This window comes from Lissotriton helveticus, chromosome 5_1, assembly GCF_964261635.1.
Source record: "Lissotriton helveticus chromosome 5_1, aLisHel1.1, whole genome shotgun sequence".
NCBI lineage: Eukaryota > Metazoa > Chordata > Amphibia > Caudata > Salamandridae > Lissotriton > Lissotriton helveticus.
The window spans coordinates 1,979,405,881-1,979,421,695 of record NC_136065.1 but is presented as its reverse complement, the minus strand read 5'-3'; the positions used below and the strand labels follow the sequence as shown (position 1 = coordinate 1,979,421,695).

The following is a 15,815-nucleotide window of genomic DNA, read 5'->3' as shown; positions in this document are numbered from 1 at the left end:
TTGTGGCCCACTGTTTATTATATTTTGTGGTGGACATCCCTTCCTGCGGAAAATTTCCTCACGAAAAAGAATGACGTTGCTTGATTTGACTTCACTGACAAACATCACCTACGGCCATTTAGAATAATAATCCATCATCACCAAGGCAACTTTCTCACACACTCCCAATCCTTCTAATGGACTACATATATTGCTAGCAAGTTTTCTCAAGCTTTCTCTGGCAACTGTACAGGATTAATCGCTGTGTCTCTCAACACGTGCTTTATCACTGCAAGTGCACGGTACACACTCCCTTACAAACCTTTCAATCTGTCTGTCCATCTCCGGCCACCAAAAATCCACCCTGGCTTTCTTTTTCATGGCTGACATGCCACTATGGCCTTCGTGTAACAACTTCATTAATCTAACCCTCGTTCAGGAACCACTAGTTTGTCACATCTCCTTACAACCCCATTCACCACAGACAATTCTTCCCACACATCCTTGTATGACAAAATGTCTTCATCTAGTTTCCAATTATTTACCACAGGTAGTTTTTCTATTAACTTCACTAAAACAGCTTCAGCCAAAATGGCTTTCCTCCATTCCTCTTCACTCATAGCTTGGCATACATCAATAATGTTCGCTACCACCCACTCTTCTTCCACATCTCACCCTTCTTCTTTTTTCCTACACTGGTAAACGAGACAAGCAATCCGCATTCACTTCTCTTGTTCCAGGCACACATTTCAAAACAAATGAAAATTCTTGCAATTGGTACAACCATTTCGCAATACATGGAGTGGCCCTAATCGCTCCCACCGTGGAAAATATATCAATCAAAGGCCTGTGATCAGTGCGTAGTTCAAATGTGTACCCCACACAAAAACAGGAAAATGCTGCACACCCCACCAACGGTTAAAGCTTCCTTTTCCACCATAGAGTATGTGCATTCCGCCTCTCTGAGAGTGTGTGATGCAAAAGCACCCTCATGCTCTTGCATCAGTACAGCTTCAAGACCATAACTACTGACATCTGTTACTATTATGGTTCTGTCTTTGGAATCATAAGGTCTGAAAGCAGTGGCGTTCACTACAGCTTTCTTTACAGCTTCAAATGCAAGTTGACACTCTTCCGTCCACTGAAACACCACACCTTTCTTCATCAGTTCCCACAAATGATGTACCTTTTCAGGAAAATGATGCACAAATTTGGCGTAGTACTCAGCTAGGACAAGAAATGATCTTAATTGATCTTTGTCGCGCGGGGAGGGGCATTTTTAGTGTCGTCCACCAAATTTAATTTAGACTTGATACCATTGTGTGAGCACGTTCGCCCCAAGTATTCAACTTTCTGTTTTTCCAACATACACTTTTGCAGACTAATGGTGAGCCCCGCTTCCTCCAATTTTGCTAGTGCCTCCAGCAAAACATCGTCTTGGAATACTAATACATTGCCCATATCCTTCAAATGTTTTTGTGTTACCCTTTGAAATACGGCAGATGCAGAAGCAAGACCAAAAGGCATTCGAATAAATTGGAACGCCCCTTCTGATATGATGAAAGATGTTAAGTGTCTTGATTCTGGTTGTAATCGCACCCGGGGATAAGCACTGGATAAATCCAACGTAATAAAACACCTTCCACCGACCACGCTGGTCAGCATTTCGTTTATATGAGGCAAAGGATGTTGATCAACCCAGATACTCATTCAAGTCTCCCAAAACCACACATGTGCGGATATTTCCTTTTTGGTTTGTGCACGATTACTATGGGACTTAACCGTTCTGAGCCCTCTATTGGTTCTATAATTTCTTCCGTACACAATCTTTGTAACGCATCTTTTAATTTACCTCTTAAAGCCATTGCAAAATACAGAGTATGTAAGTGCATATTGAATATAATTGCCATGTCCAATACATACTCAAGCATATCCGCAAACTACCATGTTGAAAATATAAGGCAAAAGGTGAACAGAAGAAGAATAAAGCACAAAGATTAAGGGGAAAAAAAAGAACAATGAGGGTTCAAAGACCCTGACAAGGGAAAGTAAGCAGTACAGCATTGTAATTGCATGTGATGGCAAATAAAGAATTATGGCAAACAACACTTAGTCAGCAGGAAGGATTACAAAGGTAGAGTAGCCGAATGGACAGCAACAGGCGATGACAACTCAAGAGGACTAGCCCCTCGCCCACAGGTCTCCACGGACCCACCGGCATCTATGCAACGTTCTCACGATATCATGTGATATACCCCTAAGGCTCAACTGCACTAACGTCAATAGGCACCTGAGACCGAACCCAAAGAAGGCCCTCAAATGTTCCAGGTTCTAGATGTCGCCGGCATCAACTCCCAAAACGTATTAAGCTCCTCCAGGCAGTGTGTAACAGCCCCAATCCAGTCATTTGTCGGTGGAACACCTGCCCTTCCCAGGACATGGCTACCCGTCTCTTCGCCATCAAAAGCAACATTGCCAGGACGCGACGAGATACAGCAGGGATATCTTCCGTATATCCTAAGATGCCCAACAGGGGTGACGGCTCCAGCGTAAGTTCTAATGCCTTGTTTATTGTGGCGAAAATCTCCACCCAGTATTGGGCTATCCTCGGACAATGCCAAGCCATGTGTAAAAAGGGGGCTTGTGGTGCATTCCTTCTCCTACATTTAGCATGTTCCTGAAGGCCCATTCGTAGAAGCTGCGCGGGTGTTCTGTAGTATCTATGTAGTTAGTCAGTGTTCCTCGTTCCAACCCTCAACAGACTTGTGTATGGCAATAGAAGTCACTTGCATAGCCTTGTATAATCCTGTGCTGGGAAGTGTTTGTCAGTGTTACCTCTAGTACGGTTAATGTAGGCGGAGGGGCAGGAAAGGAACTCTGCATCTTCCGGCAGGTAGCTTGAATCCTATCATTTAAGAGCAGTTCGGAACAGTATGAGGTGCCCGCTCCCACCCTGTCTGGGGGGGGCGATAAGATAGTCCACCAAATCTAGTCATTTCACGGAGCATGGGGGTATATTATCTATTGGATCTGTTATAGAAAGCGTGATATCATCCGTGTAAAGTGAGATTGTCAGGCCTCTAGTTGAGCACCCCTCTCCCCTATTGGCATGGTGTTGCCAGTTTCGAGCATCTAACAGTTTCATTGCAGTGGCAAAGAAGAGTGGGGAAAGAGGACAGCCCTGTCTGGTGCCTACGGTTATAGGGAAATTCTCTGATATGAGACCGTGTACACTCAGCCTGGCTGTAGGGTTAGAATAAAGAGCTATGAATGCCGGGCTAAGACCCAACCGAGTTAAAATAACAAAGAGATAAGGCCATTTCTAGGGAATCAAATGCCTTAGTTGTATCCAGCAAAACTGCTACTTCAGGAGTCTGGGGTCTTGGTAGTAAAGTAGCGCAAAAAAGGTCCTTAAGTTATGTGCTGTTGACCTACCTGGTATGAAACCAGATTGATCTGGCCTCGCTATCAAAGGGAGCAGAGGTTGTAGCCTCTGGGCGATTCATTTAGCCAGGATTTTATCATCCAAATTAATTAGGGAAAGCGGGCGGTAAGAATCACTGCTTATTGGGTCCTTATCAGCCTTCAGTAATGTCAGAATTACAGCCTCCTGCATCGATGGTGGAAGGAGACCGGTTTCCATTGATTCCTGTTAAACCTCCAACAGCCGTGGGGCTAATAAGTCAAAGTAGGCTTTATAAAAGGAGGCTGGCAGACCTTCTAAACCCAGGGCTTTGTCATTTGGGAGGCTATTTATTACTTGCGTTATGTTCTCAACCATATACGGTTCATCTAAATACTCTCTCTGCGCTCTGCAGTTCTTCCTGTAGTTTGGTGATATTGGATGTATAGAAGTTAGCATAGAACTCAACTAGGTGGTTCAGTATTAGTTGCAAGCCCCTGGTTGGGTCTCCATCTCTAAGTTCAGTGATGATATTGGCGGTTCTCGGGGGTGAAGCATGCCCACCAGTGTGCTTCCAGGTCTATCCCCCTCCCCGTATCGCCTAGTTGTGCTGTATTTTCCCAATTGGGAAACTTTTTAATCCATTCATCACCTTCATGAGAATCAGTTAACAAAACTTGTAAGGGATGGTTGGGATTAAGAACTGTGCCCAACGCTTTTTGTTCCTTCCAACCCAACAAACATCTTCCTACCTCCACCACTTACATCTTTGCAAATGCCCCTCTTTTTTGGAAATCCACTACAGCATTGAAATATCCCAAAATGGGTAACTTCTTGCCACAATAACCTTGTGGTTCTACATCGGTAGGATTCAATTCTGTGGCTCCTACCCTTCCCACTTCTGTTTATCAATTAATGTAAAAGGGGAACAAGAGTCAGCCCACATATGTCCATTGACATTGTTGTTCACAACACATTCAGGGGACTATACGCATTTGTGGACTCCTTGCATTATGTGTCAACCTGGCTAACAACCAACACTTCTACGTCTGTTTCATTCCTCATATGCATTTCGTGTTCAGAATTAGATGCCACAGAATTATTTATTACATTAACAGATTTCTGTTTCCGGTCCAGGGAAGACATGGCTTGGCAGTTCCGGCTGTACTGTTCCCATGAGGCACAGGGCCAAGACTAATTTGCACATGGCTGTGTCTGAACTGGGGTGGCAAAGTGAGCTAAAGAATGATGATGGATTCAACCCAGATCTGTACCTGGGGGTGAGTCTCTGAAAAGTTTCAGCACTCCGTCCATCATCTCCTTGTGTTTGATTTGTTCGTCCTGAGTTGGAAGGGTATGCCCAGACGTGGGTCCCTTGCTCACTTTGGCACTGGATTCAAGCTAGCCTGGCTGATGACGGGTGTTACCCCAAAACTGGTCCCAGGATGCTTGTTCCCGGTCCATGGAAGACATGGCTTGGCAGTTCGGGCTGGGCTGTTCCCATGAGGCACAGGGGCAAGACTAATTTGCACATGGCTGTGTCTGAACTGGGGTGGCGAAGTGAGCTAAAGAATGATGATGGAGTCAACCCAGATCTATGACTGGGGGTGAGTGTCTGAAAAGTTTCAGCACTCTGTCCATCATCTCCTTGTGTTTGCTTTGGAGAGTTCATCCGCCTTGCATACTCTCGCAAAATGGCCCAATGTTTTACACTTGAAGCTTCTACTCTTGGCAGCGGGACAATGACTAGCTTCAGCAGTGTGTCTAATACTCCCACACCTAAAGCATGACCTTTTGTATCCCCATCTTGCTTCTTGAAAAGATTCTTGTTGTCTTCCCCTTCAAGTCGTACACTTTTCTTAGTAGAATTCACTGCCCACACCTTGTTCTGGTCACCTTCAATCTTAGACACTGGTCCAGCTAGTTCCTTAACATACTGAGATGTATTTTCTATGCGTTTAGCTATTTCTATAGATTCGTCTAATGTGGGGTCCTTCAAGTCTAATAATTTTTCTTGAACCTTTAAGTTGTATATTCTATTTATTAATTGATCTCTAATTATCTAATCCCGGAGTTTTTTTAACCAACATGTTACTGCCAATCTCCTCAAGTGCTACGTATTGCTCTATTTTTTCACCTTGGATTTGGGAACGTGAGAAAAACATGTGTGTCTCTACCACACTGCTTAATTTCCTATAATTTTCATCCAACGCTGTCATAGCGTTCTCATACACATCTCCTCGTCTGACCCTGCATCTACATTGCTTATCCCTACCTGTGGATTAGGTAATGTATTTAACACTCTCGTACCTTACCCCCAAAGGCTGTGGTTGAGAATTGCTCATTTTCTCTTAGCAATATATACATTCCCACCTATGGCTTCCAGATGAGTAGTAGATGACTCCTTCCAGTCCTTCCATTCAATGCATGTTGGACCTGGTTCTTGCAGAAATGTTGGAGGAGAAGTGATGGATTGTGAAGCCATAGTGCGTGCACTCCAAAGAAAGAAAAAGAAAGAATAATATCCTACTTACTTAACTTTTGTCTTTAGTGCTGAGGTAACTTACCATGAATTTTGTTAGATTAGTCTAGTAAAATGATATTGATACACACCAAGTTCACAAGATTAGGGAAATTTCAAGCCTGGTATTACCCACATTCAAAGTTATTCCACTCACTAAATCAGTGATAGTCAGTATGCAAAACACCAGTTACTTAAGTACGACAGGTGGTTTGCCCATCACCGATGTTTCAGCACAGCTGGCTGCACTTGTCGACCCTTCAAATGCTGCGCGGTCCACAGCCTCCGCTTGCACTGACTCTTCAAATGCACCATAACAGCTGATACACGGCACAATCTATGTAACATTTAGTGCCTGCACGACTTAAACTAGCGCTGGAAATCCAAAATGTCAGCAACTTCAGTACGCAGGAACTCCGTGCCGTCACCGAGACAAGGATCCACTTCAACAAGTTTCCACTCCAATGTTCACGGTTGCCTTCACGGTCCCTGCAGGATTGCCATGTAACAGAACGGTGCGGCAGATGGTGAGTTGTGTATGTTTAAACTCAAACTGTAATGTCACGCTCTCACCAAAATCCTTCACGTGCTCCTGGAAACAGTGTAGTGGCTCCACAGTCTCCAAATAGGCAAATTTCCGAGCACGACTTGAAAGATCGCTCACCTCTGGTATATCGGGGAGAATCCGATCATGGTACTTCGTTGGTCACAGCTGGGGCTCGCAAATGCCAAACAGTTTCAAAGTAAACAACTTCGGCAACATTTCAAGTCGTCTTCTCCTTTACAATAAATCCTTTTCCTGGTACCTTGCTTGTCCTCTTCTGGCGCATCCCATCCTTGTCGCCAATTTTGGGATTACAGACACAGTTCCAGATTATAGAAGTTTAATAAAAAGACAGGTACAACGACCCCCAGTAGCCAACCTCTCAGCTCCACTGCCGCGCCATTCTTATGGCCTCCACCGCCTGGATTCCAGCAGTAGAACTATGTTGCTAGGAGATGAAGAAAGCTACTAAGGAAATGAAAACTTATAACAAAACATAACACAACAATCTTGAAGTTAATTTGTCTATCTGCAGTTAATAGTTTTTTCTGCTTACTTGCTGAATGATGAGGTCGTAAGGTTTAGGAAAACCCCCTCACTGAGGCATGCTGTTGTACTGGACGCCTGATAGAAGCCCTGCAGATAGTTCTTAGTGCTGTAGAAAATACAGCCATACTGACTATCCCTCTATTCTTCTCGTCACTCTCTGAACTTTTGTGTATACTCTGCAGAATTCCTCTTCTATGAGATGCTACTTTTAGTTTCCATTTTTGCCAGTTAGCCTCCTTCCACCAACCATTGGATACCTGCTTGCGCCTGTTCGTGATCCACACTTGGAAAGCACTAAAGTCCTGAAGTCTCACCATTACAAAACCAACCAGAAATTGCCACCACAATAATCTGCCAAGTCATGTCAAATGTTGCTTACCCAAAGGCACCTTTCTTCACCAATCGGTTTTCCTCAACTTCGTGTCTAGTTGCAGAACTTCCATCTGTAAGCTTCTGCTCCCACCCTCTGATCATTTGCTCCCAAACTGACACTGTGGCAGCCATTTAAAGTGGATTGCTAAATCTGAGGATAAAACCCTGATTCATTGTACCTTAACCACTCTCACACCCCTGGATTTACCAGTGAATTGAAGAATAACTTGTGTTAACGTTATCAGAAGTATTTCTGCATTTATGTGCCTATAGGTGAAACCACATTTTTGATGTTGGCAACATATCCTGGGTATGCAAATTAAGTATTAATACGTTAAAATGTTTGACTTTGGGGATCCCACTCTTTCTAACCCCACGCCTTCCCACCTTTCCCCCAAGGTGTTTTACGGTTCTTCTGTTGTTCTATATAAATAAAGATATCTTATCGAGTTTGAATGGAAACACTTACACGCCTGTTGAACTATGTTTCTTTTTCGATGTTTAAGCCTACCAGCCTACTCTTTTGCACTTTAAGCTATTCATTTTTGTCATAATTTCTTGTGGAACCAATTAAAATATTTGATAAAGAAATGATTGTACATCTGGTGAAAATGTGTAATAATAACATAGGCCACTTTAAAAAGAGCATGTGCGTGGATGCAATTCTGACTTCTGTCTTGAGACACTCGTACCCACAGGTGATTGGGCCTGTTCTGGGGTCCGTGCCCGAATGAAACGTTCCATGAGTTGATTTGGAAATATTTCTGAACGTTTCAAAATTCCCCATAGACTTTAAGAGACTTCTCTAATAATGTATGCTTCCCTTTCCTTTCTTGTAACAGCTTATGAATATTTGTCAGTTTTTGTGCCCAATTTTCAGTTGTTCTAGTGATACAGGCCTTGTATAATCCTTTTGCTTGACCTTTTAAGCACTTAATCTTTTAACCGGGGTGCAGTTGCACTCATTAATTTCTGCTTCCCAGCATATCTGATAAGCCCCTCTTACAAGTAGAAGTCTCTGACTTCAGTTTATGTAAACTATTACAAAGTTATTTTGGAGATTAACCTGCTCATAATTTAAAACTCTAACACTTGGGCACTGCTATCCAGTGCTCAGTGTATGAATGATGGAATGAATGAAAATGTTCATGCTCGATTTCTTGCAATCATTACATGTAAGAAAAATAGTGTAAGACTTTTCCGTAAATACAAAGTTGGAGGTTGTTAATAGACCATGTTAAGAACAAAGTGTGGACAATTCTTTAAAAAGAGATAGCTTTATAAGCAACATTAAAATTACAATGTTGACGTGGATGCCCTTTCGATCGAACTGCGTAATGTTCCATCTTGGCTGGCGTTTAGATTGTTCTGTCGTGTACTATATCTAAGAAGTAGAGCAGAGGGTTGAGTCTGTGTAATTCGGGGTGTACAGTGTACTCGTAGGGCTGGAAGACTGGCCACTAGAGAGGTAGATTACTCCGCTCTTTGATACAGAGAGCACAACCTCCCAGTTTCACCACACTCTACTGGGAACTCAATATCCCTCAATCTACTTTTCTGAAGGTCCAGATGCACCTGCTGTAACTGGCAGCTCAGTCTCATCATTTAAGTTCTGAGAGTCCAATTTTACTCTTTTACTGGAGTCCGATCTCACCCTTTCTGTAAAGTCACAGAATATTCATTATGGCTAATTCTCCAAGTATAAATTAATTGATACAGATTCATCTAAAAAGAGTCACTTTGTAGAGAGAAAACAGTTGTTTATCAAATCAATAGATTACTTGACATGAACTGATAAAATATGGATATTTGTTATAGTAAAGCTTTTGGAAGGTGTGGCCTAGAGGGTTACCCCACTAGGGAAAATTATCATTCTGAATTGTGCTGTGTTGGCATTTTTAGAGCATTTTACCCTATTTACATGAGTTTAGAGTAGGATAACAACACAATTGAGCTAGTAGGTAGAAAACTGCAGATCGAACCGCTCTATCAATATTTCCAGTTATTGAAGGAAGCGACTTAATAGTGTCTGCCATCAAGGATGGACTGCACTCTGTGTAGTACTTTTCCCCGCTGCTGCATAAACTCTCATCCAGGCATTGGCACACATTTCCTGCACTGCAGCTATGAATATTTCACCACATGGAGGTCATGCCCAATCAAAATAAAAGCAGTGTAAAACTCTGCACACTGTAGTTTCTAGTGAGAAATGTGTATGCAGATGGGAATATCTTAAATATGGAAGCTTGAGTTTCACATTGGTTTTCTGTAAAGAGTATATTTAAAAAGTGTGATCTTAGAGTGGTTTATCTCCTTGTAGCTGCTATGGGAAGGCAGAGGAGTGCATTGGGCTGTGTCGTGCCATGATGAACACCTTGACCTGGTTACTGCGCTGTGCTGCTTTTTACACTGAAAAGTGCAAGGATAGCCTGGAGCAGGAGGCAGGGGAGAATCAGCTGAAGATGTGCCTTGACCGCATGCAGTCGATCCTGGGCAGCACCAAGAACCGTGCGCTGATCCACATCGCCAAGCTGGAGGAAACAGGTCTGTATGAGTCTGTCATTCACTTTCTTGCTCTTGAGAACCCTTATTCTAAAAAGCAAACAGTGCCTAACAGTTACTCAACTAATTGCTGACGTCCACACGGTTGGGGAATTAGAACAAATCTCTTTGCTTATCATGGTCTGATTAAGGAAGTGCCCTGTGTTCGGAACAGAATTAGGGAATCTGCTTCACCTTGGGATGGGCTTTCGACTGTTGCTAATTTTGGAGGCTATTAGCAAATCGGCACTCATATATTTTATTTTTGTTGAATCGCTCCACATGAATAAACTGAACACAGTAGTCAATCTAATCTGTTGCTCTTGTCTAATATAATATTCAGTATGACTGATTACCATTTTTCTAAGGCAGTCGTGCATATAGCTCTGTGGTGTACTCTGTACTCTTCTCGTCAGTGAAACAATGGGGTTGTGCTGGAAATCCCCTTATAGGCGTCATTTCAGGCTCTGAAAAAATAAATGATTGTAGTAGGGTTGCGTAGCACCAATCCAGGAAATACACAGTTCATATTGTGTAACCTCTTTGCTTCTGAGCTTTACATGTATCTTTCCATATGAAGCTTTATACAGTGTTCGTTGTGCTCTGTGGGATGGTTGGGTTGTTACAGGGTATGGTTAGTTCACTAATTATGCTGGCTGTTGTCATGTTTATTTAAACCACCATCAGCTGATTGATGTGTCTGCATTAGGTATCATTGATCCACTGTTAATGCAGTGTTCAGGTAAGCCTTGTACTTGCTTAGAGTTTTACAGAGAAAGTTATAATAAAAAATAACAGAAAAGACGTCTGCCCTGCTACTCATGGTCCAAGCCGTCGGAGTGTGTAGGTGTAGCAGTAGCCAGTTGGCAGCAGAGTGTTGGACGACAGCACTGTAGAGCACAGACTGGTGGAGACAGATATGCGTATGAAAAACAAACCATATTTGTCACATTTTATAGAGGCTAGGCACACTCTACGTCTGGGCATGAGTTCCAGTTTTGATGCTTACAAGCCCATGATGCTGTATGTGGTGTGTTGTGATTAAGGTCTGAGAGGGAAAAAAGAGAAGAGATTAAGAAAATGCAATGAAAGGCCTTGAAACTGTTTCTCTGATTGTAATTTAAGTGGTTTTTGGTTGGTATAAATGTTTATTGGCAATTAGATCAAATTGTTACACATCTCAGTTGGCACAATATGACCATCCCAGAATCCCCCACCCTTTTGCCCCTGCACTACTGCTGTAGATACTTCAAAGGATTCTGGCGTAATAGCCAATACAACAAAGAAGGGAGCATCTGGGTTTATAGTTCCAACTCGGTCATTCTGACTCTTCTGCCCCCCTTAGGTTTCCTCCCAGGTACTTCTTTTTACACCAGGGAACCGTTTCCCCATTCCCTCCCTCAACTTTGCGCAGCATTTGACTCATTCACTGCACGCATAGACGGCACACAAACAGGCAGGTCAAGTAGGTCCACAAGCATCACCAGCCTCACCGGTAGGTCATCTACATTTACTTATCTGTCTCTTCAGCAACCGCCCAGTCCGCTATGCCTCTTACCCATTTATGCACCACTGAGGGGCTGGGGGACAGCCAGTGGATAGCCACTCTCCACTTAGCCAGTAACCCCAACAGCAGGAACTGCCTACTAAGACCTTCTTTTTTCTGGTGTATCAATATCTGCCCCAGCGGGCATTGTCTGGGATCCCGGAGGACCTCCCAATCTGTAGCTAAGTTTAACCTGTTAACTATGGTCTGTCATGAATATATGTATATGCCATTTTTAGATATAATATACTAATTGGCATTGATGGCAATTATAAAGCCATCACATATTGAAGAAACAGCCTCAAAGCGTCCAAAAACTTCCATCCCTCTCTTAACAGTGACCATCAGTGGCACATTACACTACTCACTCATTCTTCCAAGAAAATGTGTGCTATTCAGCATGGAGCAAATTTAACTAAGCAAAATAATCTCGGAGGTCCTTGCATTTGGCATCTGCTGCTTGCCACACTGTTTTCCATCAGTTGAACTGACAAAGAGCTGCTGATTATTATTACAGATTTATTATTACAGATTTGTAGAGCGCATGGCTGCCCGTAAGCGTCCCAGCGCTAGTGCAGAAGAAGAAGAGGGGGAAGGGGGGTCTTAAGGAAACAGCCATGTCTTGGGAAGGATGTCAGGTTGGGCCCGAATGTTCAATGGGAGGGAATTCCACAGTTTGGTGGCGTTGTAGGCGAAACAACGGCCCCCTGAGCGAGCTTTCTTGATCCTGGGTGTGGAGGTGAGGTGGAGGTGGGATGAACGGAGTGCTCTGTTGGTTGTGTGAGGAGTGATGAGATCCTTCAATATAGGAGGGGCCTTCTTGTGCAGGATTTTATGGGTGGTGCGCTTAATTCTGCGCTACAAAGGAAATGGCGAAATTTTACAATTGCCTACTAAAAGATCTTTACAGAAAATTCATTCCGAAGTGTATTGCATTGTTGAAATAGGGAACTCTCCACCATGTTACCTTCAGATCTCCTTTGAGATCTATTGCAGTGTCTGGGTGCTGTTTTCTTATATTGCAGAATGTGCCTCCGTCTTGCTAGTATTTTTCATAGTGCTCAGCTAGTGTAAGGTGTAGAGCATTGACCTAGCAAAATTAATTTGAGTGTTCACTCTGCCTTGGTCTCTCTAGGTCAGTTTAACATTTGGCTTTAGTCTGCAAAGCGGTCTCGATCTCGCTCTCTTGTTTTTGTTGTTGTTTTTTTCTTAAGTCTCTCTCGCTCTTTTCCCTTAAACGTTTCCATGTATTTTTGTGTATATTGTAGTGTCTTTATTATTCTCTGCAGTGATCTATCAATCTCTCATGTTGAAATGCGCTACAGGCACTGTCTGTTCAGCCTCGTGGCCAGGTTATCTGGATTTATGTTCTCATATCAAATGGCATGTGTCTGCTCTTGCTTTTTTTCTATCTCCCTCTCTGGCCATTTACCTGTTCACCATATTCTTGGGTATCTCTTGCTGGCTCTACTAATCTCAACTGTGATTTATCAATTCCTCATGTGTCACAGACTCTATGGTCTCAGTATTTAGTAGAGGTTATGTATGACTCTCTGACTGCCTCTATCTTTTCTCTCGTCATGGCATTTTCATCCTCAATGTCTCCAGTACCGTTTATTATTTTGTGCGGTCTCTCTCCTCATGTTTTCTCCTGTGACAGGATCAGGCAACGCCCCTTTGTATGGTTTTTCTATTTTCCCTGTTTAGTTTTTACCACAGGCGTTTTGTGTTGTGTCCTTATTTTACTATCATGGGCTTTTAGCTCTGCCTCATTTCATTGCTGGTGAGGTTTGTCCTTTTTCTGTGTTCTTGTGAGTCTCAGGCTTTAACTTCCATCTTAGATTCTCTTATATGGTTTTCCTGCCACTGTACTGTATTTTTGTGTGTCTGATAATGAGTATCCCTCCCTGGTGTTTTTATTGGTTCCCCATATGTTAATGTGCACATTTTTGCCCTCTTTCCTACAACAACATACCTTTGCTTTCATTTCTCACAGTAAGTCCCCTTTTGGAGTTAATTTCCTTCTGACCTCTTCGTTGTTCATGTAATTGAACTTTGTGAGTATATGGTGATGTTAGCAGGATACCCACCCGTTGGACTGAATTATAACCATATTTGCTTTGTCTTAATTCTACTCAGCTTCTTGGGCGTTGCTGGAGCAGTCCCTAGTTAAGCTGGACGAGAGCCTTCCAAGCCTTACCAACCTCCAGTTGAGAAGCCAAGCAGAGGAATGCGTAGGACTCACAAAGAGGTAGGTCCTGAACACTAAGTTAAACATTGCAACCCTTCTCACAGGGGGTTGTCTGATGACAGTGGGATTGGCGATAGATATCCAGTTAGAATGGAAGTGTTCTGTTTGGAAGTGGCTGGGTGATAAGGGAGTTGTAATGTGGTGCCTGGAGTTCATGGCTATTCATATGACTATCTTAGTCTTGTTAAGTTGGGTTGGAACTTTCAGGATTATGGTGGATGAATGTGTGTTGCCTTGTGGGCTTAGTTTGTATTCTAGGCTGCTTTTGGACTTTGTGCCAAAGAGGCATTTTTTGGAATTTAGGTCAGAGGTGTGGGCTTGGAGTGGATTGCAGGATGGCATCCTAAAGATGGAGGCTTCTCATCGGGTCTGATTTTTACTAAGCTTGGTGGTACTGTTTGTGCCCTGCGGGCCTTGGGAGAGGTTTGCTGGTGTCTGATCCAGTTACCGATATTTGTGCCTTTGAGGTCTATTGAGGTACTATCAAACAAATGCCTGGTGATGGTGTTCCTTTAGATACCTGGCTACTGGTGATGTTCACTGGTTGGTACCAGGTATGTTAGGTTCCCACCGTGTTGACTGCTGCATCTGGGGGATTTGTTTAGTCTTTCTGCGCTCTGGTTGGTGGTGGGAGTGTTTAATTTTTAGGGGTTGTTAGGACTGGTAATCATCTTGTCGCCTGTACCTGACTGATGCTTTTGGAGTAACGATATTAAAAACTGATGTCCTGATTATGATGATAATGTTGCACTCCAATGCTCATTGTGTGTACTTTAATCCAGTTTATTTCTAAAAGTATTTCACTTCTTTTAAACGTCCGTTTTCAGTGTACAATATACAGTGACAAAGGATAAAACCTGTATATTGTCAACATTCTTATTAGAGTAACTCTTGTGACTAGTGTATTTAATCAAATATCAAACCAATTGCCAATAATGTACCCACTACTGCATACCAAAACAGCGGTACGGAAAGCTCTTGGAGGAAGATGGGCTTGAAAAGTCATCACAAAAGTATGAAAACAAAATCAGATTGCAGATTCCAGTACTAACATATGTTAAGGTAAGTTATGAAAGGAGAAAAAAAGAATTCTTACTTTTTCTCCTTTTATAATTTACCCCTTCCAGTAAGCCTTTCACAGTCAGCTCACTTACTTACTGCACAAGATCATGTTTGATTTTACAATTCCAATGATGCTGAATGATGCTATTCACAATTATAAGGCCATTAACAGTGTATCGCACCAGTGTCTGGTTTAGATGATTAAACTCTACATTGTTTAGGAATACAAGTATAGGAATAATATGTGAAATATGGCAACTTTCTCCTTTCATGATCTCCTTACTTGAGTAATGAACATTTCATTAGATGTAGTTCTCTTTAATCCCTAATTTATATATGTTGTTAAGGAGTTCAGTGTACTCTCTGAAAGATCTTCTGATGTAGTGCTGCTTATCCAGATGTATTTTTTGTGCCCAAACTCATTTCTGTTTCGTAACTTCCCTTGTGCTTCGAGTTATGCTTCACTTCAAGTTGTGCAGTCTCTTTGCACAGCACAAATGCCCTATTGATTTATTTTACTGTCATTTGGCAAGGTGTTTTTTCAGAAAAGGAGATGTTTCACATAAAGACCTATATTCTTCGTCTGCTTACTAGGAACTGCTGCCAAGAGCTCCGAGAGAAGCAGAAGGAGTTTGAATTTTTGTCCATTTTCCACTAACTATAATGGGCACATATATTTCTTCGACATGCAGGGTTTCAGTTCCAATCTAATGCTTCCAGAACAGATATTCTCTTAAATTGATTAATTGCACTAAACCCCTGTTGCTTTATACCAGACCATATGCTCTTGCTTTCCCCTGGCAACTTTCCTGACAAATATTCTATTTGTAATTAACTCTGATAGAGCCAGCTTTATTAGCAGCTATATGGTAAGGTTCTGGGAAGGACTGTTGCAGCTCAACTCTGCCATGGAGCCCCCCCTACTCTGTCTGAAAACCGAAATCTACACAGGGGAGAACAAAAATTTCATCATAATGCTTCTCTTCTAGGTAGCCAAATCCTCCCTTAATACAGGGGGCTTTGATCTACCTAGAGATATGAATGATG

The 15,815-nt window shown here is 42.5% G+C and overlaps 1 protein-coding gene across 2 annotated transcripts in view; it reads left to right on the top strand.

Moving 5' to 3' along the window:
* The window catches only part of MED24 (mediator complex subunit 24), a 355,035-nt gene that overhangs the window by 74,050 nt on the left and 265,170 nt on the right, over positions 1 to 15,815 (top strand). For both annotated transcript variants that reach the window (XM_078645678.1, XM_078645677.1), the window contains exons 6-7: positions 9,689 to 9,912; positions 13,595 to 13,706. In XM_078645678.1, coding sequence (XP_078501804.1) covers positions 9,689 to 9,912; positions 13,595 to 13,706 — 336 coding nt within the window. The remainder of the gene's footprint in view (positions 1 to 9,688; positions 9,913 to 13,594; positions 13,707 to 15,815) is intronic.